Genomic DNA, 23,028 nt, shown 5'->3' with positions numbered 1-23,028 from the left:
TAAAGCTGCACAGCAACAGGGTTTGTCTTTGTTTTAAATTCACAAACTGACCTGAATACAAAAATTGCATCTCTATTCATACATAGACAAGTAAATGCTCATCCATACATTTTCTGCCATGCTTGTCCTCATTTGGGTGGCGGGTTAGCTGGTGTTAATCCCATCAGATTTTGGGCAAGTGGCACGGTACACTCTGGACTGGTTGCCAGACAATCACAACAATTTGTATTAAAAGTAACGAATGACTAGCAAATGGCGGCACGGTGGTCGCCTGTGTGGAGTTTGCATGTTCTCCCCGTGCCTGCGTGGGTTTTCTCCGGGCACTCCGGTTTCCTCCAACATCCCAAAAACATGCGTTGTAGGTTGATTGAAGACTCTAAAGTGCCCGTAGGTGTGAATGTGAGTGCGAATGGTTGTTTGTTTATGTGCCCTGTGATTGGCTGGCGACCAGTTCAGGGTGTACCCCGCCTCTCGCCCGAAGATTGCTGGGATAGGCTCCAGCACGCCCGCAACCTTAGAGAGGATAAGCGGTACAGAAAATGGATGGACGACCAAATAAGAACTGAATTGTTCCTCCTTGTACTATTTAGAATAGTCCACCAAATGAAAAATCCACTGGCATGTTTTGGCTTCCCTGTTTTAGTTGACAGGTCTCACTCTGGAAAAGTTATTTTTTTTTTAAAGTTTAAAATGGGCTACTTTAACCAGGATCCCTCACTGTAACTTGGCCAAAGGCAGAAGCCCGCATCACTTTTGGCTGTCGGCGTGTTAAATCCTTGCTGCCTATATTGCCTTCATGCTGCAAAAGCTGCCACCTTTCCATCTAGTCAGCTAGCTGCTTAGCTTGATGGCTAGCTAGCCGGCTCTCGTAATGTTTCACGCTGTGTTGGATATCCATCCATCCATCCATTTTCTGAGCCGCTTCTCCTCACTAGGGTCGCGGGCGTGCTGGAGCCTATCCCAGCTATCATCGGGCAGGAGGCGGGGTACACCCTGAACTGGTTGCCAGCCAATCGCAGGGCACATACAAACCAACAACCATTCGCACTCACATTCACACCTACGGGCAATTTAGTGTCTCCAATTCATGCATGTTTTTGGGATGTGGGAGGAAACCGGAGTGCCCGGAGAAAACCCACGCAGGCACGGGGAGAACATGCAAACTCCACACAGGCGGGGCCGGGGATTGAACCCAGGTCCTCAGAACTGTGAGGCAGACGCTCTAACCAGTCGACCACCGTTGTGTTGCATAAACTTTCTCAAATTTAATTTTCCGCGGTTGCCGGCTTCGTTTGTGAATATCCGTGCTGATACTTGAAACTTGGCTAAGGTAAGGGAAGCCTTCAGCGGTGAAATCGTTTTTTGTTTTTTTTAAACACATTTTATGGAGATCTCATTGAAGCTACAATGCATACATGCGCAGACGTGATGCACACTAAGTCAAAATGGCGACGCCCTTAAGCACCATAATCGTGGAATGTTTTGTGTTTTTGAAGTAAATGCGCCGTGGCAACAGTTGCAGCTCTCATCAGAATAAAGTACGAAGTATGTTGTTCTTTAATTCGTTGTGATCCGAATGCAAAAATTCTGATTCGATTTTTTTTTTTATCATTCGCGAGTTGATTCGACTTACCACAGACTGCTTTGTAGCTCTAGTACTTGTACTTGCTCGATTTTTTTTTTATCATTCGCGAGTTGATTCGACTTACCACAGACTGCTTTGTAGCTCTAGTACTTCATTCACACTCACACCTACGGACAATTTGGGGACTTCCAATAAATTTAAACTGCATTTTTTGGAAGCAAAAAAAAACAAACTTTTGGCAAGAGAAGCGCAGTCCACCCTAGACTGGTTGCCAGTAAAAGGTAGGACACATATAGACAAACAATGGACCCGTGGTTAGTTAAAGGAAGGGGCACATATAGATAAACAATAGACTGGTCGCCCCACTTCTCAGGACTAAATGACGGCATGGTCGTCGCAGACATAAGGACGTGATGGCGACTGATTGTTTTCTGTTGTATCACATGAGAGTGGAGGCGTTTTTCACTTTTAGATCAATATCTCTTGAAAAGCTTCAAATGACACGGTGGTCTCTCAGATGGCAACTGATGGTGGGTGGTGGAGCTTGATGGTGAGTGATGGGCGTGCGTGCCCATGTTTTCTGTTTTAGTTTTAGGAGTTTTAGTTTTTAATTTTACAGGATGAAACACTTCAAGGACAAAATGGTCGTCTCTCAGACGTCATAATGCAACACCGATTGATGGTGCGTAATGTCCACATATTGTTTTCTGCTATCTCACATAAGAGTGAAGGAGTTTTAAGTTTTTCACTTTTACATCAGTTTTATCTCATTGAAACACTTGACGTGGTGGTCTCTTAGATGGCGACTGATGGTGAGTGATGATTGACGCCAGTCGTGGATGTGTGTACACGTTTCGTGTTGTGCCATACGACAGTGGGAGTTGGAGTTGTTTACTTTTACATCCGTTTTCACTGGTTGCAAAACTTCAGAGGACACATCAGCTGCTGGGTTGTCCTTCAAATATCAAGACATAATGGCGATTGATGGTGAGTGATGGAGATGTGTAATTATTTGTTGTTGTGTCGTTCAACAGTAGGAGTTTTTTTTTTACTTTTAAAACGATTTTATCCAGATGAAACACTTCAAAGGACAAAATGACATCATGGTTGTCTTTCAGATGTCATAATGCAGCAGCGATTGATGGCTCATAATGGGACGTGAAGAAGTTTTAGTTTTTCACTTTTAGATTAGTTTTCTCTCGTTGAAAAACTTCTAATGACATTGTGATCTCTCAACTGGCGACTGATGGTGAGTGATGGCGATGATGGATGTGTGTGCTCATGTTGTTTTTCTGTGGCGTCATATGATCTTATGAGTTTCAGTTTTTTACTGGTTGAAACACTTCAGAGGACAAATCAGCTTGGCTTTCTCTCAGATATCAGGATGCAATTGCAATTGATGGCGAGTAGTGGAGACGTAATTGTTTTTGTGAGACGTGTAATTATTTGTTGTTGTGTTGTTCAACAATAGGAGTTTTAGTTTTTGTACTTTTAAACAAACTTTCCCTGGTGGAAACACTTGAAAGTACAAAATGGCGTGATGGTCATCTCTCAGACGTCATAATGCAATGGTGAGTGATGGCCCGTAATGGACACATTTGCACAATGTTTTCTGTCGTCTTAAGCGAGAGTCAATGAGTTTCGGGATTTTTACTTTTGAAACACTTGTCTCTCGTCAAAACACTTTAATACAAGAAAGCGGAGTGACCGATTGATGGCGCGTAATTGACAGTGTGTACATTGTTTTCTTTTGTGTCAAACGAGATAGATCTTTTTTTTTTGAGACAGTTTTCTGTCATCGAAATACTTCAGAGGACAAAACGGCAGCATGGCTGATTGATGGCATGCGATTGACGTGCACACATTGTTGTTTTCCCCTGTATCAAACAAGAGTGGAGGAGTTTTAATTTTTCACTTTTAAATAAATTTTCACTCATCCAAAAACTGTGCGCCCGATTGATGGCGCATGATGGACACATGCACACATTGCTGTTTTTCCGTCGTGTCATACGAGAGCATCGGCGCTGTCATCATGTTGTAGAATAAAAGCGTCATTTGCGTTTACACCGTCGTCTTGTTGGCGTCAGCGTGCACATCAAAACAGGAAGTGCCCGTCTAGCTGGAAATAAGTGACCCCCTCCCCCCGGTCCCCATTAGGATGCGTGGCGCCCAGTCCCGCTTGAACGCAAATAACATCAACAGCAAAGTAAATCAATGCACTTCTGATGCCGTACAGAATTAGCGGCGGGTTGACGACGACGACAACTCCGATTATTAATAGAAGAAGAAGAAGAAGAAGAGTTTGAGAGAAGTTGTTATCCCTGTGGTGTGGCCCTACTACGACAGGAAAATTCAATTAGCTAACAAAAGTGAATAAATTTGCAGAGTCGGCGCCCTCGGCGGGAAGATCTCCAAGGATGCAACTGGTGAGCAAGCAGGCGTGGGAGGGGCCACGGGGATCAGGGGACTCATTAATGGGAAGCTGCCATCTTGGAACTTTGTGGAAAAGAAAAAAAAAGACACAAAGTGCAACAGTGAAAACTTTCTGGCAGACAGAGTGTGAAATTATTTACCTAGAAGTGGAAACTTCCACAGTGACAGGAATTGAAATAATTTACCAGAAAAATCAAAATTTCCTCATGGAAATGAAGTGAAATCATCTACGGGAACATAAAGATTCCTACAGTGACAGGAAGTGAAAGGTTATCTCCAAGAAAGTAAAGTTTTTTTTAAAATTGAGTTATTCACAGGCAGCACGGTGGCCGACTGGTTAGAGCGTCAGCCTCACAGTGCTGAGGACCCGGGTTCAATCCCCGGCCCCGCCTGTGTGGAGTTTGCATGTTCTCCCCGTGCCTGCGTGGGTTTTCTCCGGGCACTCCGGTTTCCTCCCACATCCCAAAAACATGCATGAATTGGAGACTCTAAATTGCCCGTAGGCATGACTGTGAGTGCAAATGATTGTTTGTTCCTATGTGCCCTGCGATTGGCTGGCAACCAGTTCAGGGTGTACCCTGCCTCCTGCCCGATGACAGCTGGGATAGGCTCCAGCACGCCCGCGACCCTAGTGAGGAAAAGCGGCTCAGAAAATGGATGGATGGATGGAGTTATTCACACTTTTTTCAGCCAAAAATCAGACCAAAAAAATTTGGAGGGAGGGGTAATTCCACCAAAGTTATTCGCAGAAACATCTTATTGGTGGTATTTTCCCACTTATTCACGCTTCCTTTTTGGGCTTATTCATGCTCCACCCCCCACCTGCAATTTTGTTTTTTTGGGTGTTGGTGGGAATTCCACCTCAGTTTTTCAGGCAAAAGCTTATTGGCAGTATTATCCCGCTAAGTCACACTGATTTATTTATTTATTTATTTTTGGCTTATTCACGCTTTTTTAGGCAAATATTTTTTTTTTTGGGGGGGGGGGGGGGGGGGGCAACTTAGTGGCCGTAGTGTATTGTGTGTGTGTTTTTTTATATATATATATATACACACACACACACACACACACACACACACACACACACACACACACACACACACACACACACACACACACACACACACACACACACACACACACACACACACACACACACACACACACAATGGCTGGCGGCACGGTGGGCGACCGGTTAGACCGTTAGCCTCACAGTTCTGAGGACCCGGGTTCAATCCCCGGCCCCGCCTGTGTGGTGTTTGCATGTTCTCCCCGTGCCTGCGTGGGTTTTCTCCGGGCACTCCGGTTTCCTCCCACATCCCAAAAACATGCATTAATTGGAGACTCTAAAATTGCCCGTAGGTGTGACTGTGAGTGCGAATGGTTGTTTGTTAGTATGTGCCCTGCGATTGGCTGGCAACCAGTTCAGGGTGTACGCCGCCTCCTGCCCGATGACAGCTGGGATAGGCTTCAGCACGCCCGCGACCCGAGTGAGGAGAAGCGGCTCAGAAAATGGATGGATGGATGGATATAATGGCTGTCGATTAGTCACAGATTTTTGCTATTTTCTCTCAGGATCCGGCTCAAACCCCGTCAAATAGTGGAGGTTGACTGCAATCTGCATGGAAGTGAAAAATCCCACAGGCACAGTAAACAGAACCATTCCTATACGGCACTCACACGAAGTAGAACACCAAAAAATAAAAAAATAAACCTTTTGTCTTCTTCTGGAGCAAAATGAGGAAAGTGTTAAATTATGAGTGAATTTCTTTCTCACAACTTCCTGCACCAGCACTGAACAACAACACACTGATTAACACACACACACAACAAGAACAACACGGCAATGTGCATACTTCAAGAACATAAAGAACATGAAGAAGAAGCATAAGAAGATTTTCTTGGAAGCATTCCAGTAAAATTTTGTCAAAAGTTTTCCCCGGGAGGAAGTGCACTTGAAGAAAGAGTTAACTTCCTGGAGAATGCCAAATGACGGCGGAACTTTCTTGAACTTCGGAGGAGTCCATCAACAACACTGCTATTTTCAAATCAAAATCAAATGTTTGTGTGTTCTGTGTGTTTGATGGTCTGAATTGTTTGTGGGTATGCATGTATGTGAGTGTAGTTTGTGCGTGCAAGTGTATTTCAATTGCTTTTGTGTGTGATTTGTTAGTTTATTTAGTCATGTTTCAGTTGTGTGCATGCAATCGGTCTTTGTGTGTTGGTGTTTAATTGCTAATTGTTTGTGTGTATGTGGGGGGGGAATGTGTGTGTGAGAGAGAGAGAGAGAGAGAGAGTGTGTGTGTGCGTTTGTGAGTGTATTTCAGTTGCGTATACTGTGTTGTGTGTAAACATGTTTAGCCATGTTTCAATTGTTTGTGTGTGCGTGTGTGATAAAATGCCAACGTTCAGATCGACAAAATTACACTAAAATTAAAATCAAACAAAAAAAACTGTTGTATGAGGACATGCTGCTCTCTCTCTCTCTCTCTCTCTCACACACACGCACACACACATTCAAACACACACACACACACACAAAATCAGTAAATGGTGGGTTTATTGTATTCCGGCTTTGTGTAGTTATCGAAGAGGAGATAAAGAGGAAGTTGTTATCTGGCTGCGGTGGTGTTCTCTCTCATGTTCTCCACATGAAATGAACAAATAAGGCATACACCAGCTAAATGTGACGGCGCCCCGGGGCCCGCTTTGCCCATAATACAATGTGGCGCGTGATAGTTGCCGTGGCGCTGGCGCCACGCTCGCAAACACAAATGGAGCGAAAAGTTTGGAACCGTGCACCGTGAGGGAGGCTGTGTGTAGGAGAGTGTAAATTTGTGTGTGTGTGACAAAGACTGTGATCATGTGAGTGTGTGTTAGAGAGGGCGAGTCTGTGCGTTTGTAAGAGAGAGAGCCTGTTACCGGGGTGTGAAATCTAATTTGTCGACTTGAACCCCTCCCCATACCTGCACCTTTCGTGAACGAACAAGCATCAGGTACCTTTCACCCCTTCCAACATCATGGGAAAAAGCTTACGGCACGTGTGAATCGTCATCTTCATCATCTTCCTTTTTGTTCTTCTTGCCTGGCGCCACTCCCAGCCCGTTTTCCCTCGCATCCCCGCTTTCATAGTATCTCCTTTGTAAAGGATCCTGGCCCTGGGCGCAACGAGGCGCTCGGCCGGGAGGCGGAGGGAGAAAGCTCATTTGCATACGTAACGAGGCGGCCGGGTAGAAGAAGCGGGAGAAAGAAAAAAGAAAAAAGAAAAAAAAACGGATTCGTTAGCGTCTGGTTTGGGGGATTTTTTTTCCCGTTCCCCGCGGCGGATTTGACGGCCGGCCAGGAAGTTGGCGGAAGATTTCTTTGACGTTTATTTACGCGTCTGCTTGAACCGCGGCGGCGGCGGGGGAGGAGGGAGACGAAGGTTATGGTCTTCTTGCTCATCCTGCCGGCTAAATCTTAGCTTTCCTATGTTAAATGTTGAAGATAAAAACAAAAAAATGTGCAGAACAACAGGAAAATGGGCTCCTGCCTGTTCTTCCGTCTTTTTTTTCCCCTGAAGAAGAAGCAGCAGAATTTGCCGGGATTGTTTGTTTCTTTTTCTCCCATCTAATCTGTGATGCAAACGAATTACGGCGTGAAGCCGAGCCGTTATCTCGCTCACGCAGCACGAGAGCGAGCGGGAGGCGGCTGAATAATGAATCAAACACGCTCCCAGCACCTCGCAGATTTCCTGCAGCTCACTTGAAATATTGAGAGGCCCCCTTTAACGCAAACACGGGTAACGGCAGCTTGTCGACAACCCCAACGATAACCACACGACCCGCAGTCAACTGGACTGGCTTGGTTCCACTTTATCCCTGGTTTTCAGCAACTTTTCCAGTCAAATTAGAAGCTTGGTTGCACCTCTTTACAACTGTCCTTTGTGGGTTTTGTGTGAAAGGCAAAGGTAGAAAAATTCCGGCTCTTTTGTTTTGGATTTTTCAATACAACAGGCCGGGAGACGTTCGTCAGGTGTTAAACTTCACGCCCCAGTCCCGGCTTTCCACTGTCAAATTTCACACATTCGACTTTGACTTCAACCCACCGTTGTTCCATGTCGGTACCTTTCAGGACGATGGTGTTAAACTTCCCGCAGTCGTCCCAGTTTTCCACTTATCCCTTTTCATACAGAGGCCTCACAAAAGCAGGTGTGAAAAGGAACTGCGGAAAACTGGGCACGGAGTTTCACCTTGACACTCACTTCTCTGCGCTTACTCCACTTCACACAGCTGCCATACTGCCTCTGATACTACCTTGGAAGCTGGGAAATGTATGCATCGAGTTCAACCCCCTATTCTGTGCCTTTCATGCAGGATAATGACTCAGAGGGAAATGCCAGCTTGGAGAGTCAGTATGAAAGTCACCCCTTTTCATACACAGACAGTCCTACCTCTGATAGTATCCAGAACAGAGAAATTTGGGGTGGATTTCTACCACGCGTTGAGAGTATACCTTTCACCCAGCACAATGACGAAGCAGAAAAGCCAGCTTCGAGCAGCAATGAGAAAGTAGCCCCTTTTCACACACAGACAGTCCTAACTGCGATACTAATTCAGAAGCTGAGAAATTTGTGAGCCAACTTCAATCCCCCATTCTGTGTCTACCTTACATGCACAACAAATTTGAGGGAAAAAGCCGGCTTTGAGGGCCAGTAAGAAAGTAGCCCCCTTTTATGCAAAGACAGTCCTGCCTCTGATAGGGTCTCAAAAGTCAGGAAATTGGTGAGTGGCTTTTAAACAACGATTCTAAATCTACCTTTCACGCAGAACAACAACTCGGGAGGAATTCGACATCAAGGGGCCTGTGGGGAAATAGCGCAATTTCACACACACAGACATTCCTGCCTCAGATACTACCTGAGAAGTCAGAAAATTCACGAGTCAAGAAAGACACGAGTGTCTGTTTCAAGTGTTCCTAAGCATGTGCATGTGTTGTTTGTGGCTGAGTGTGTTTCAAATGGTTGTATTTGTGCATATTGTGTTTCAATCGTTTGTGCACGTGTGTCAATCGTTTGTGCATGTGTGTTGTTGATGTTTAAATTGTGCAGTTTGTGTTTTGTCTGTATGTTTCAAATGTTTGTATGTGTGTATTTCTTACGTTTAAGTTGTGCGATATTCTGTTGAAATTGTTCATGTGTGTATTACTTGTGTTTGAGTGTTTAAATTGGTTGTGTGTGGTGTTGTTGCATGTTACACTTGTTTTTATGTATGTGTGTGTTGCTTATTTAAATTGTATATAATTATGTATTAAAATAAAAGCTGTTGCAATGCTGTCAGTGTCCATCGGAGACAACTCCTTGATCAAAAATCCTAACCCTCATCACTTTGGTTTTATGTAAATATACAACGTTCATGCATCAATTTGGTGTGTGCAATAGCGTCCCCTGTGATTGAGCAATGTTTAAAGGGAATTGCAGTAGAAAGACTTGATCGTGTTCTCATTCAGAGGCGAAGCAAACTCATCCAATCATCTTTACGCGTCAGTATACACACATGAATACACACGCACACACACAAACACACACTCAGACCCCCGGGAAGTCTCAAGTCAGCCAGCAGGGTTCAAAGGGCACCAGGAAATGGACAGGAAGTGGACCGCGGAGGACAGTGCTGGTGTCTGAGAGAGCGACACAACTGGAGCAGAACAACATGGACCCTCTGGACACCCACCCACACACACACACACACACACACACATCATCGAGTCCCCTAAGCCAGCGGATGTGAGTGATGTGATGCGACATCCGACACGTCCTTTTGCAGTCCACTAGCCTGGGAGGCTTTGGCCCCGCCCCCCCAGCGGCAGTTCGGCCAATGGGACGCTGGCGGCTATGAGAGAGTTTAGTGACTAGAAAGTCAGACATCAAATAGAAGGTCGGAGAGATCTCACACCCGTAGGAAGTTTGTGTGAGTCTGTGTTAATGTATTAAAATGTTTCTGTGTTTGAGTGCATGTGTGAGATTTTTGTGTGCATTTTAGTTGTGTACGTGTTTTGAGTGCATGTGTGAGATTTTTGTGTGCATTTTAGTTGTGTACGTGTTTGATTTGCCCTTCGGGGATAAAGTTAAATAAAAGTTATTTGAATCTTAAATCAATTGTTTCTATGTGTCTGTTGCTTGGGTTTCAGTGATTTGAATGTGCGTGTATGTATTTGTGTGTATACATAAGTATGTATTACATTGGAACAATGATGCCACGTGTGTATTCATGTTTTTGACCCTATTACAGTTGTGTGTGTGTGTGTTTTAATTCTTTGTGAGTACGTGTGTGCTGTTGTGTGTATAAATGTTTGGTGTGTGAGAGTGGATGTATTTTGATTGTGTGTTTCAACTGTTTGTTTATTTCACCCGTTTAAATTGTATATGTGCAAGTGCGTTTCAATTGTGTGTGCGTATATATTTTTTTAACTGTTTTTTCGTGTATATCAGTGTGTGCGTGTGTGCACGAGTGTGTGTTGCACTGCGACTGTGATGCTGTGTGTGTATGTAAGTGTGGGTTTCAATTGTCTGTGGTTGTGTATGTTTGTGTTTTAACCATTTATGTGTCTGTATGTGTGTGTGTGTGCACAAGTGTGTGTGTTACACTGTTACACTCGGACTGTGATGCGCTGTGCGTGTAAGTTTGTGTTTCAATTTTGTGTGTGTGTGTGTCTGTTGTCAGTGTGTTTTGTTTGTTTTAACCATTTGTTTGTTTTTGTGTACGTGTGTGTGTGTGTGTGTGCTCGGTGTTAAACTGGGGCTGTGTTCTGCATTACAAACATTGTAAACGATGCTTTGCCCTTCCACCGTGTGTGTGTGTGTCAGTGTATAGTCAGCAGCACCAGTGACCTGTGTTGGCCTCGATGTGTTTTTATCCGTGCTTGTGTGACCCGAATTGTAAATAAAGCATTGTGCACTAAGCTGTGAGAGTGTGAGTGAGTGTGTGTTTGCGCGTGTGTGTTTATGAGTGAGTGTGTGAGAGCGCATGATATGAATTATGAACATCAGCCTCCCCCTGACCCTGATGCGTGTCCGTGCTGTATGACTTTGCATCGTGCATATCAAAGTGCAAGTTATCTCTTCAGTGTGTGTGTGTTTGTGTGTGAGGTTAATTGAGGGGAGGCGTCTCAAGTGTTGCCCAGGGAGACGCCCGCCCGCCACTGCCTTTGTCCCATCATTGGCTATTCAGCACCACGCTTGGGACCAAACAATTCGCCGATGCCGAGCTCCAGGAGATGGAGGGCAGAGGGGGGTTTACCGCGGCACACGTGCCCGCTGATGGGGGCTCGTGGCTAGGCCACCAGGGCAAGCGTAACCCACCTCCGCTGGAGCTCAGACAAGAGGCTAATCCTTACACGCAGAGAAGAAGTTAATATCTGAGGATTAAGCGGGAGAAAGAGGCACTAACTCCTCCCCACGCTACCCCCTCTGCCAAAAAACTTTCACACCACTTGACTTTCCCCCCGTGTTGTGCCCCATGTGAAAGAAACCATCATGGAATGGGGGGGCGAAGGTAATTTCCCAGCTTCTGATGCAGTATTAGCTTCAAAAAGTTTCATTACATACTGTACATAACTGTAGCAGAAAATTGAAGCAACTGTGCAACACAATACGCCGCAATTAAATAGTTGACTGTGTGAAAGGGGTGAGAGACAGGCGCCTTTTTTCACACAGAGAATGAATCACAGTTGTAACAGAAGATATGGCATTGGTCCGCCATGGCGTTTTGCACAAAACCCAGCAAAAGCAGGATAATGTCACAATGACATCTCTTCTCTCTCACTAGTACTTTTTTCGACTCTAGATCGCCTCTCTCTTTTTCTAGAACGTCCCTTTCCTTCAGATTTCAGTGATCCCTTCCTTTCTTCTCTAGATTGCTCCTCTTCCTCTAGAACATTTCTCTTTCGCCCTTTAGGTCTTATCTCTCTCTCTCCTTGTTTCTTTCCCCATCTTCTCCTATTCTAGAGGTCCTCTCTAGACCAAGTCTTTCCTCTCTTCTCTAGATCACTTCTACCTATATATAGGTCTCCTCTCCTCCTTCTTTAGATCTTACCACTCACCTTCTCTTGATCGTCCTTATCTCCTCTAGATCTTTCTTTTCTAGATCTCCTGTCTTCTCCTTTCCTCTCTCTAGTCTTTACCCATCTAGAACTTATCTCTCTCCCTTGTCCTCTAGATCCCCTCTCTACACAAGATAATTGCTCACCTCTAGTTTTCATCTCTCCTTCTCTAGATCTTTAAGTTGTGTAAGTGTTTGATTATTTGACTCTCCTCTAGATTCCTCCCTTTGTCTCCAGATCTCCTCCCTTCTCTTCTAGATATCGCATTTCACCTCTAGTTAGCCTCTCTCTCACTCTAGATCACCCTTCTGCTCTACATATCACCTTTCACCTCATTTCTCCAAATCTCCACTCTTCTCCTTTCTTCTCTTCTTGATCCCCAGCTTCTCCTACTCTACTCTAGAACTCATCTCTTATAGTCTAGATCACTTCTATCTACTATATACCAAACCTGTTCTCCTCTAGATCACTTCCATCTCCCCTATAGCTCCTCTGTTCTCCCTAGATATAGCACCTCACCTCTAGTAATCCTCTCTCCTTCTCTAGATCTCTCCTTTAGATCTCATTCCTTCCTCTGTAGAATTTCACTAGTCTCCTTTCTTCTCTCCTAGGCTGCCCCTCCTGCTCTACAATTCTTCCCTTCTACTCTGGAACTAATTTCTCATCTCTCTGATGGATCGCTTTTATTTCCTCTAGATCTTCTTTCTTGTCTTGACATCATATCAACAATAGTTCTCTCTCCTTCTCTTGAGCTCCCTTCGTTCTTCTAGATCTCATCCCTTCTTCTCTAGATCTCCTTTCTCAATTATTTTCTTCTAGATCTCTACTCACTTGTTCTAGATCTTCGCTCCCTATCCTCTAGATGTCCTCCCTTCTTCTGTTGATCTATTTGAGCGCACATCTCATCCTCATATTTCATCTCACATCAAGATCCCATCTCTGCTCCTGTAAATCTCCTCTTCTCAGTCTTAAATCGTAGCTTTCATTCTCTAGATCCCCCCTATATTGCCCTCCTCCTCCGCGAGATATCCACTTTCCTCTAGATCTATCTTCACTAGATTCCCTCTAATCTCCTCTAGATCTTTCTTCTCTTCTAGATCTCCCCTCTTACTCTAGAACTCTTTTCTACTCTATATCACTTGTCTCAGCTATATCTGCTCTTTTCTCCATTAGATATCACCTCTCACTTCGACTTCTACTCTCTCCTCTAGATTTCCGTTTTCTAGTTCTTCTTTTCTCGCCTATCTCCACCAGTACATCTCTCTCTCTCTGTCCAGGTCTTCCCACTCTATCCTCTAGATCTCCTCCCAAATTTATTTAAGATATCCTCTCTTCTCCTCACTTTTCAGAGATCATAGATTTCATCTTTCATCCTCTAGATATCTTCTCTACATCCCTTCTTCTCCTCTAGATACCTTCTCTCCTCTAGCTAACCTCAGTTTTCCTTTACATCTCATCTCGGCTCCTCTAGATCTTCTCTCAGCCTGAAATCATGACTTTCCTCTTTCATCCTCGAGATATCCTTCATACTCCTCTAGATCTGCTTCTTCCTCCTCAATCCATTCTCTCTTCTCTAGATCCCCTCCCTTCTCCTCGTCTGCACGAAACGTGTCAAACGTAATATTTACTCATGTCTCCTTCCTCCTCCTCCATCACACTCTCATCTTTCTCCTCTCTCATCTTCTCCACAGGTGACCACTGAGGCACTGCGGGTGTGTGTGTGTGTGTGTGTGAGTCTATCGTGTATGTGTAGTGCGTGTGAGTGTGTGTTCGGGGAAGTGGATTATCATGGTGGTCTGCAGGAGTTGCCGGCAGCTGAGCAGAAAGCTTTAATGAGAAGTCACTGTTTACTGGGGACAGACTGGGATGCGCGCGCACACACACACACAGAGACATACAAACTCCCACACACCCACGTGCACACACTTGAGGCACACTGTAACTATTGCAGTAATGGAGGTTGGAAGGTTCCTTCTACAAACTAGTCTGCTCTGTGTTTCCTCATTAAGGAGGACAGTCAGAACACACTCACAAAGACACACACTCTCAGCCACACATGCACATACAAATACTTTTTTACAGGGTATCTAAGTTTACAAATACTTTTTAAAGACATTTGTAAGGCCACTCTGTGCAAATTTAACACCTCATCTTCATTAACCATGACAACTAGGCCTAAGCGATACCATTTTAAAACTGTAACAACAAAATGTTTTGTCTATTGCTGTGGTTAACATTTATAAGTCTCGAGTGGATTTGATGTTCCTTTGTCTATGTCAGGTGTTCCCTTCAGGGACAGTTTGAATTCATAATTTCCTCCAGGATGACAACTGAGCAATTGTTCCACATATCTCAAACTATTTGTCCACCTATACTTTGTCTATCTATTGAGTGTCGCCTTCAGGGACAGTCAGAAATCTCAGAATTCCTCTAACACAACAACAGAAGTACATACATCCATCTATCAAATCTAGTCAGGTGCCTTCAGGGACAGTCTGAAGTCTTAGCTTTTGCCTCAATTTGAAGGCAGCGGCAATTGCTTTCAACATAACACGACTAGACAAGCGAGTATTTTGTAATAAACCTCACACCGCTGTCCCTGCTATACCCTTTAAACACACCCACTGTTCTGCTTCTGTTTTAACTTTAACACCACGTTGGAAGCCAGGAAATTAATGGCTCTCCTTTCGTCTTCCGTGTCCCGTGTTAGCTCATTTCGCACAAGACAGCTTTGATGGGAAGTGTGAAAGGGGCTAATGAAACGCTCAGTGGGAGGTTTGATATGATTTATTGTCATATTTCTTCCCGTACGGTTACCCAATGTGCGAGTATGACCCTTTAGCGCTTGCAGATGCAGACAGTGTTCTGCTCGTAAAAAAGAAAATTAAATTACCGCTGAGCTTTTTAACGTCCATTTCGCGCTGCCACTTTGAGCGGGGCGAGCGCTTAATAAACTCTCATTATTCTCTGATTCACGGCGCCAAAACACGCCGGCTCCACTCCCAATGCTGTTAATTTGTGACGCACGGCTGCTAAACACTTGGTTAGCTTTATCTGCCATCGTAACGCGTATGCCGTGGCGCTTTATTAGCAATCACGCCGGCCTTCATTTGGCTGCGGTTAAATCCAACATTTCCTCTTTTTTTCAAAGGGTTTTTGGTCTCAGAAGGAAACAGACGCTCTTTAGCTGCTACGCAATGTTTAACAGCAAAAACAAAAAAGGGATAGCAACTAGGCATTTTTTTCAGAAAAAAAAACAATTACAAAAAATAACCTTTGAAACAACAAAAACAATCACACAAAGGTAGGTAACTACTAGATTTTGGTTATGTATGCAAAGTCATAAAAGCTTTCCGCCAAGGTCCGCCCACACACAATGCGCAAAACGCAAATGCTTTGCAATGTAGCTTCATTTAGCTGTCTAATATAGGCGTTTCAAATTTGGTAGAAATCAGATAATAAAAATCTTCTTCTTTGAAGGACATCTGGAAAAGGGAAAAAAAAAACTACCCTAAAATGGTGGCTTCAAACCAAAATGGCAGACTTCCTGTGCCTTTTGGGCATGGCTTCTGGAGACTTTTATGCATCTACTTGTGATAGACATCTCTACCAAATGTCATATTGCTAAGTGAAACTGGAATCTGGGGCTGAAGTTTTTAATTTGCGTGAATGGCCAAAAGTACCCAAAAATGTCCAATTGAAAGTAAGATGGGAAACTTCCTGTGTCTTTTTAAGAATAGCTTCAAACTTTTTTTATGCATCTACTCGTGATAGACATACTTACCAAATTTTGATTTTGCTAAGTTTAACTGGCTTTCTGGGGCTATAATGTCAGCTTTGAAGCAAAATGGGAGAATTCCTGTGTATTTTTAGGTATGATGTTTTGAGACTTTTTTTTATTGATCTACTCCTGATAGACATGCCTACCAAGTTTCATGCTGCACAGTGGAACACGCTTCAGGGGCTGAAGTTTCAAATGATTTGCGTGTTTTTTGGCGAGTCATCAAACTTTCCTGAGAAATTCTGCCCAAACACAATGATAAAAACTCAAATTATTTGAAATGTATTGTTGTCCATCTGTCTAGTACAGGTGGTTCAAAATTTGGTCACAATTGTCCAAAATCTACAAGAGTAGTTTGACTTTGAAGCACCCCTGAAAACAGACTTAATGACTCTAAAATGACTGCTTCAAACCAAAATGGTTAACTTCCTATATTATTCAGGCATGGCTTCTTGAGACTTTTTTGTGGGTCAACTCATTGCAGGCATTTCTACTAAATTTTATGTTGATAAGCCAAACTGGCTACAGGGGCTGATTTATTATAATTTATTTTTATTTTTTTTGCAAGACTTAAAAGGAAAAGTCCAGTAGTGTTGTACGCTTGACTTGTGACACGTGTGCGCGCGCGCATGTGATGATGTAGCACATGTGAGTTTATGGCTCTTAATGAAAACTGAGGCCACAGTTCCCAAATCCCAACACTAATCACCATCTCGCTCTCTGGACCCCACACACACACACACACACTGATACTGTGCGTGTTTGTGTGTGTGTACATTTGTGTGTGCACGCAGTCATCCATCTTGCCACACTCCACACTAGAAGTGTGTCTGTGTGTGTGTGTGCATCTGGCCGAGCTTTGAAGACGCGCGAATGAGAAAGATGTTGTTTATCATGGCAGTAATTAAACCCGCTGTTCAGCTTTAATTAAAATATAACAGCAGTACTAAGTATGAACACATGCACGGAAATGCACACACATACACACACACACGCACACAAAAATACATCTTTCGCTGCCTATTTGCCACAAAAGATAACGCAACACAAATTGTGATAGGAAGCGGCACGATCCGACGTTCATGATCCAAAAAAGGCCTGAAACCAAATAAGATTAAATGTGAGCTTTGGAATGTTAATTATTAGCGAAGCCTCAATTAAAATTGAAATGGCTTCCTATGTATATAAACGTAAAGCCATGGGCAAAAGTCTTGGGATGCCACTGGCTTAACAGGACACGCTTAGCAGGATTTTACCAATGTTGCTGTTTAATGAATTAAATCAATCATGTAAACTGGAACACAAAACAAAGAATATAAAATTGATTTAACAGTGCCGGCATGGTGTACGACTGGTTAGCACATCTGCCTCACAGTTCTAGGGACTGGGGTTCAAATCTCGGCTCCGCCTGTGTGGAGTTTGCATGTTCTCCCCGTGCCTGGGTGGGTTTTCTCTGGGCAATCCGGTTTCCTCCCACATCCCAAAAACATGCATGGTACGTTGATTGAGGACTCTAAATTGCCTGTAGGTGTGAACATGAGTGCGAATGGTTGTTTGTTTCTATGTGCCCTATGATTGGCTGGTGACCGGTTGAGGGTATACCCCGCCTCCCGCTAAGTCAAACTGGTTTCGAGGGCTACATTTTTGAATTTGTGTGAATGGCCAAACTTAGCCTTAAATGTCTGGTTCAAACCCAAATGTCATACTTACTGTTCTTTTCAGGCTTGGGTTTTTGTGACGTTTTTGTGGGTCTACTCATTATAGATATGCCTACCAAATTTCATATCGCAAAGTCTAACTCGCTTTGGGGGCCGAGTTGCGAATTAGTGTGAATACTTCTTGGGCATAGTTTCATGAGACAATTTTTGTGGGTCTACTCATGACACGTCTACCAAATTTCATGGCGAAAGAATCAACACAGTAAATGAGTTCGGCACAACTTTATTGTCATAAAAATGTGTGAAAACAAATAATAATAATGATAATAATAATAATAATAAATACATTCATAGGAACAACGTCCTGCTACACCCCCCAGTAATGACTACATCCCATAATATTCACACATACACACTCACTAACAAACCACTGTTACACACGCGCAATAAATAGTCCATTCAACTATTAGGCATTGTCGAGAAGAAGGCTTGATTGACAGCTTGCATGGAGGGCGGGATTTAAGCAGAATGGATGAGGTGTCATCAGATGTTACATAGTAACACTTTCCAGTTGGTTAACAAAGGTTAATGCGGTAATAAGCATTAATTTACAGTTAACTAACATGCCTTTTTTTCTTGAAAATCGTACAAAAACATGAATCAATGTTTATAGTTTCATTAGTTTCATTTATGTAAAAATGATAGATACATGCTTAAATTAGTAGACCGTTTTAAGTGATTTCCACACATAAACTGCTAGCTAGCGTTTATTATCACTTTAACCCAAGACAACATTCCAAATAAAGTGAAACCTTGACTTACGAGTTAAATTTGTTCCGTGATCAAGTTCGAAACGTCATTTACACGTATCTCAAATAAATTTGCCCTATTGGAATGAATTAAAGTGAAATTAAACTGTTCCAGCTTCCACAAAACACCACAAATTTGTTTTTAATTAAGACAACTAGCACAATATTTTATTAACAAAAACATAATAAAACATAATACAAGAGAACGTAAAAATATAAACTGGTTTTAAAATGTGGAATTACTTTATGCACTGTAGTATTCATGTGTTGGATGTGTGCCTTTGAGCGGCGTGGCCGAGTGAATGATGCCAGGAGCTGGAGTCCCTCCTTGTGAGTGTTCTCATTTTATATTTTGGTCCGTGTTCAATAAATGCCTGTAAGTGCATCGGCGACTGTGGCTCTTCTTGCCCATATGCCAGGGCATTCCATTACCTTAATCTATGATAAAAATAAATACAGTCAATAAATAACAATAAAGTTAATTTTGTCACTTAACTTGAGTAGCGGAGTAACTGCAGCTTGTAGTCTAAAAATTTGCCTCGCAACACAGAGCAAAAAAATAAATAAGACGAAGCGACAGCTCGTAACTAAAAAAAACTGGTAAATTGGGGCACTCGTAAGTCAAGGCGCCATTCAAAGTGTGTTTTTTTTTAGCATGTAGCTTAGCACAAATACCACACAGGTCAATGTACAACAACATTGTCTTGATCGTCTCCATGACGTTTGACTTCTTGTCATTCACGTTAGCTACCTAGCCTAGCCTAGCACTCTACCCTAGGCACATAGCCTAGCCACTTAACCTTGCCACCTAGCCTAGCGACTAACAGAGAAATGGCTGAGATCAGACACTTTGGAAAGCAAATAAAAAGTAAAACTGCTTTTGGGAAGAAGTTTTTTTTTTTGGGCTGATTGGTATTTATCAGATAAAGTATAAGCTAATGCAAAATAGCTTAAAAGATCACGTGGTTGCTGTCGTTATTTGAACACGTCATATTACACAACTTACTGGTATTATATTCAATTGTTTGAACAGGGTGTCTGCACCTTAAAGGAATCCACGATGAAAAGCTCTCATTTATGAAATATGGCTACTCGGAGTAGACCATACTGTATCTGTCAATCCCAATTTTGTATGTGATAATATGTTTAATATACGATATAAATTTTGGGTGGCCGGTTGGGGGGGGTGGCACTTTTCTGAGTGATTACAATTGTCTATAAAAATAGTGGCCTAAGTGTCATATTTTATAGTTAGGGATTTAGTTTAGTCAGTAACCATCCATCCATCCATTTTCTTTACCGCTTGTCCTCACTAGGGTCGCGGGCTTCTGGAGCCTACCCCAGCTATCTTCGGGCAGGAGGCAGGGTACACCCTGAACCGGTCGCCAGCCAATCGCAGGGCACATAGGAACAAACAACCATTCACACTCACGTTCACATAACTAACCTAAATCGCTAACTGAACTTGGTTAGGATTAGCAGGGTTTGAATTAGCGATTAGTGGTTTTGGGTTAGGTTTAGTGGGTTTGAAATTAGGGTTTTGTGGTTAGTTTGATATAGGGTTCGGGTTAGTGGGCTAGATTTTGGATAGGTATAGATTAGTTAGGGTTACAATTCGATCAGAATTAGTGAATTGGTAATTTTGCATGAATCAGTACACAAGAAGTAGCTGTCATTTTCAAAATTGTTGGTGAGCCCTGGAATAGGGGTTTAGCGTTAGTTAGAGTTACAGTTAGTAGGTTTAGGATGAGTGTGTTAGATTCAGTTAGGGTTATTGGGTTAGGGGCTTAGTGGCTATCACTGGAGTTCATTAAGGATAGATTTCAAGTAGGGTTAGTGGTGGAGGTTTAACAATTAATTGATTAACCAACAACTAATCGATTATGAAATTAAACAACTATTATGATAATCGATTAATTATTTAGAGACCAAGCATAGGGGTGTCCATACGTGCACTTGGCACCAGGACACCTTACGTCGCAGTTCGATGATCAACTTTGTGGTCGTGTCATCGGACTTGCGGCCGCATGTCTTTGACACTAAGGTGAAGAGAGGGCCGGACCTGTCAACTGATCACCACCTGGTGTTGAGTTGGTTCCGATGGTGGGAGAAGATGCCGGTCCGATGTGGCAGGCTCAAACGTATTGTGAGGGTCTGCTGGAAACGTCTGGCAGAATCCCCTGTCAGAAGGAGTTTCAACTCCCACCTCCGACAGAACTTTGCTCATGTTCCGGGGGAGGCGGGGAACATCGAGTCCGAGTGGACCATGTTCCGCGCCTCCATTGCTGAGGCGGCCGACCGGAGCTGTGGCCGTAAGATGGTCGGTGCCTGTCGTGACGGCAATCCCCGCACCAGTTGGTGGACACCAACGGTGAGGGATGCCGTCAAGCTGAAGGAGTCCTATCAGGCCTTTTTGGCCTGTGGGACTCCGGAGGCAGCTGATGGGTACCGGCTGACCAAGCGGAATGCAGCTTTGGTGGTAGCTGAAGCAAAAACCCGGGCGTGGGAGGAGTTCGGTGTGGTCATGGAGAAAGACTTCCGGACGGCTTCGAGGAAATTCTGGTCCACCATCCAGCGTCTCAGGAGGGGGAAGCAGTGCACCATCAACACTTTGTACAGTGGGGGTGGAGCGCTGCTGACCTCAACTCGGGACGTTGTGGGGAGAATACTTCGAAGACCTCCTCAATTCCACCAAAACGCCTTCCCATGAGGAAGCAGAGTCTGGGTTCTCTGAGGCGGGCTTTCCTATCTCTGGAGTTGAGATCACCGAGGTGGTTAAAAAGCTTCTCGGTGGCAAGGCCCCGGGGGTGGATGAGATTCGCCCAGAGTTCCCAACGGCTCTGGATGTTGTGGGGCTGTCCTGGTTGACACGCCTCTGACAGTGCCTCTGGATTGGCAGATTTAGAAACCTTGTTTAACTCATCGGAATGTCAGCCTTTCAACAGTAAATAGTTTCCGATTTCTGTAGTCCTCATGAAAGCTGTTTTTGTGTTCAATCAAAATAAGACATTTGCAAACATATGCTTTTTTTAAAAAAAATTATCTAAATATTTGCCCATTTTCTAACATCTTACAGACCAAACCAGTAACTGAATCATAATCTAGTTATCAAAAAATGTTTGTGCATTTTCTGCAACGTCAATTCTAAATAATGTCCTTCCTGTTTTTGAATAAAGGGATGGAAATAATTGTTTTTATCTGATTCATCGGTTGGTTGAAAAACAAATAAACAGATTAATCTATTATTAAAATAATAAATTAGTTGCAGTTCTATTTAGTTGGTTTACAGTTAAGAGGGTTAGATGGTTTGTGTTCAGTAGGGGTTAGGGGCTTAGGGTTTGTTATACATAGGTTAATTAGTTTTACAGTTGGAGGTTAGGGTTGGATTAGGTTTTGGGCTGGGGCCTTAGGCTAGGTTAGTTAAGGTTACGGTCAGTAGGTTTAGTGTTGCTAGGTTTGGGTTATTACTATGGTTAGGGTTAGTGGGTTAGCAGTTTCGGGCTTGAAGTTAAGGCTCGTTAGAGTAATAATTAGGGGCATAAGGCAAGTGTCAAGGTTTGGGGTTGACTAAGTGATTTAGGGATATGTAAAGTTAAAGTTATGGGTGTCGTTTTTAGATATAAGGTCTTCACTTTAAAAAAAAAAAAAATCAGACGCAAGACTTTTTTTATAGATCTGCAGACACCCTGCTTTAACTGTGACCAGACTTCCTGTTACATCATGTGTTACAAACATGCTCAGAGAAAAGAAGCTCTGGTGTTTTTAGGCCAGTGGTTTTACAGTCTTTTAAAAACATTTGAGTATACTAACAATTCAGTTCTCGAGGAACCAATTTAAAAAATAAAAAAAATCTCACTTTCCTGGCAGGAATTCTGTCTTGTGAGAACCGACAGAATTTTCACCCTGACCTCCGAAATAAACACAAAAAAGGGGGGGGGGAGAAAGAAAAAACCCTGAAGTGGGTGTTTGATGATCATTTGAGGATTAAAAAAATTATAATAATAATTTTTAAAAAAAGAAAAAAAAGATAATCCAGCCAGTCCACGGGAGTCCAAAAATATTAATTCCGTCTTGTTTCAGATATTTTCTTCTCGTTCCAACAGAGCACAAAAATCATTCAGGAGCGTTAAAAAATCCTTACAAGTTCAGCAAAGACGAGAAAAAAGCGCAATAGTGTTTAAAATGGACCAGGAAGAAGAAAAAGAAAAAAAAGTGTCTGTTCTTTGGGACTTTTTTGTCTTAAGGAAGTCTTTTTAGTCCGGCCGCCCTCTCCGGCTGGCTGCTGGACGACGCTGCACCTACGAGAGGATAGACACGCAACGTCTTACACCTCAATTCACCTTAGGTCACGCCAGGCACAAAAGCACAATCCATGCAAAAAAATAGAAAAAAAAAATGAAAAAGTCTAAAAGTAGGAGAAGGTGGGGGGTTTAAAAATAGAAGCGGCTTGAAAAAAATTTACCAGCGCTAGAAAGCAAAATTAATTCTTGGAGGATATTAAACAAAAAAAGGATGTACAGTACATTTCTCATCATTTATGACATCAAACACAAGACCAAGAATATAACATCTTCGAAAAATGGTAAATGTGGAAATTTTATGCATTTTAATGTTAAGTAAGCAAAAGCAAGGACCAAAAACCACGTCACCTAAAAACACACCAGGGCCTTAAATGTTTTTATA

At 43.1% G+C, this 23,028-nt stretch overlaps 1 protein-coding gene across 3 annotated transcripts in view; it reads right to left on the bottom strand.

Moving 5' to 3' along the window:
* The window catches only part of LOC133484313 (protocadherin-1-like), a 144,679-nt gene that overhangs the window by 13,118 nt on the left and 108,533 nt on the right, over window positions 1-23,028 (bottom strand). The window contains exon 5 of one of the 3 annotated variants that reach the window (XM_061786632.1): window positions 17,540-22,643. The exons of the other annotated variants lie outside the window; for them this stretch is intronic. Within the exon in view, the coding sequence (XP_061642616.1) occupies window positions 22,585-22,643 (59 nt within the window). The 3' untranslated portion in view covers window positions 17,540-22,584. Of the gene's footprint in view, window positions 1-17,539; window positions 22,644-23,028 lie in introns of those variants that run through there. 3 annotated transcript variants of the gene reach the window in all.

This window comes from Phyllopteryx taeniolatus, chromosome 10, assembly GCF_024500385.1.
Source record: "Phyllopteryx taeniolatus isolate TA_2022b chromosome 10, UOR_Ptae_1.2, whole genome shotgun sequence".
NCBI lineage: Eukaryota > Metazoa > Chordata > Actinopteri > Syngnathiformes > Syngnathidae > Phyllopteryx > Phyllopteryx taeniolatus.
Note: the sequence above shows the minus strand (reverse complement) of the source record. Positions and strands in the feature narration are given on the sequence as shown.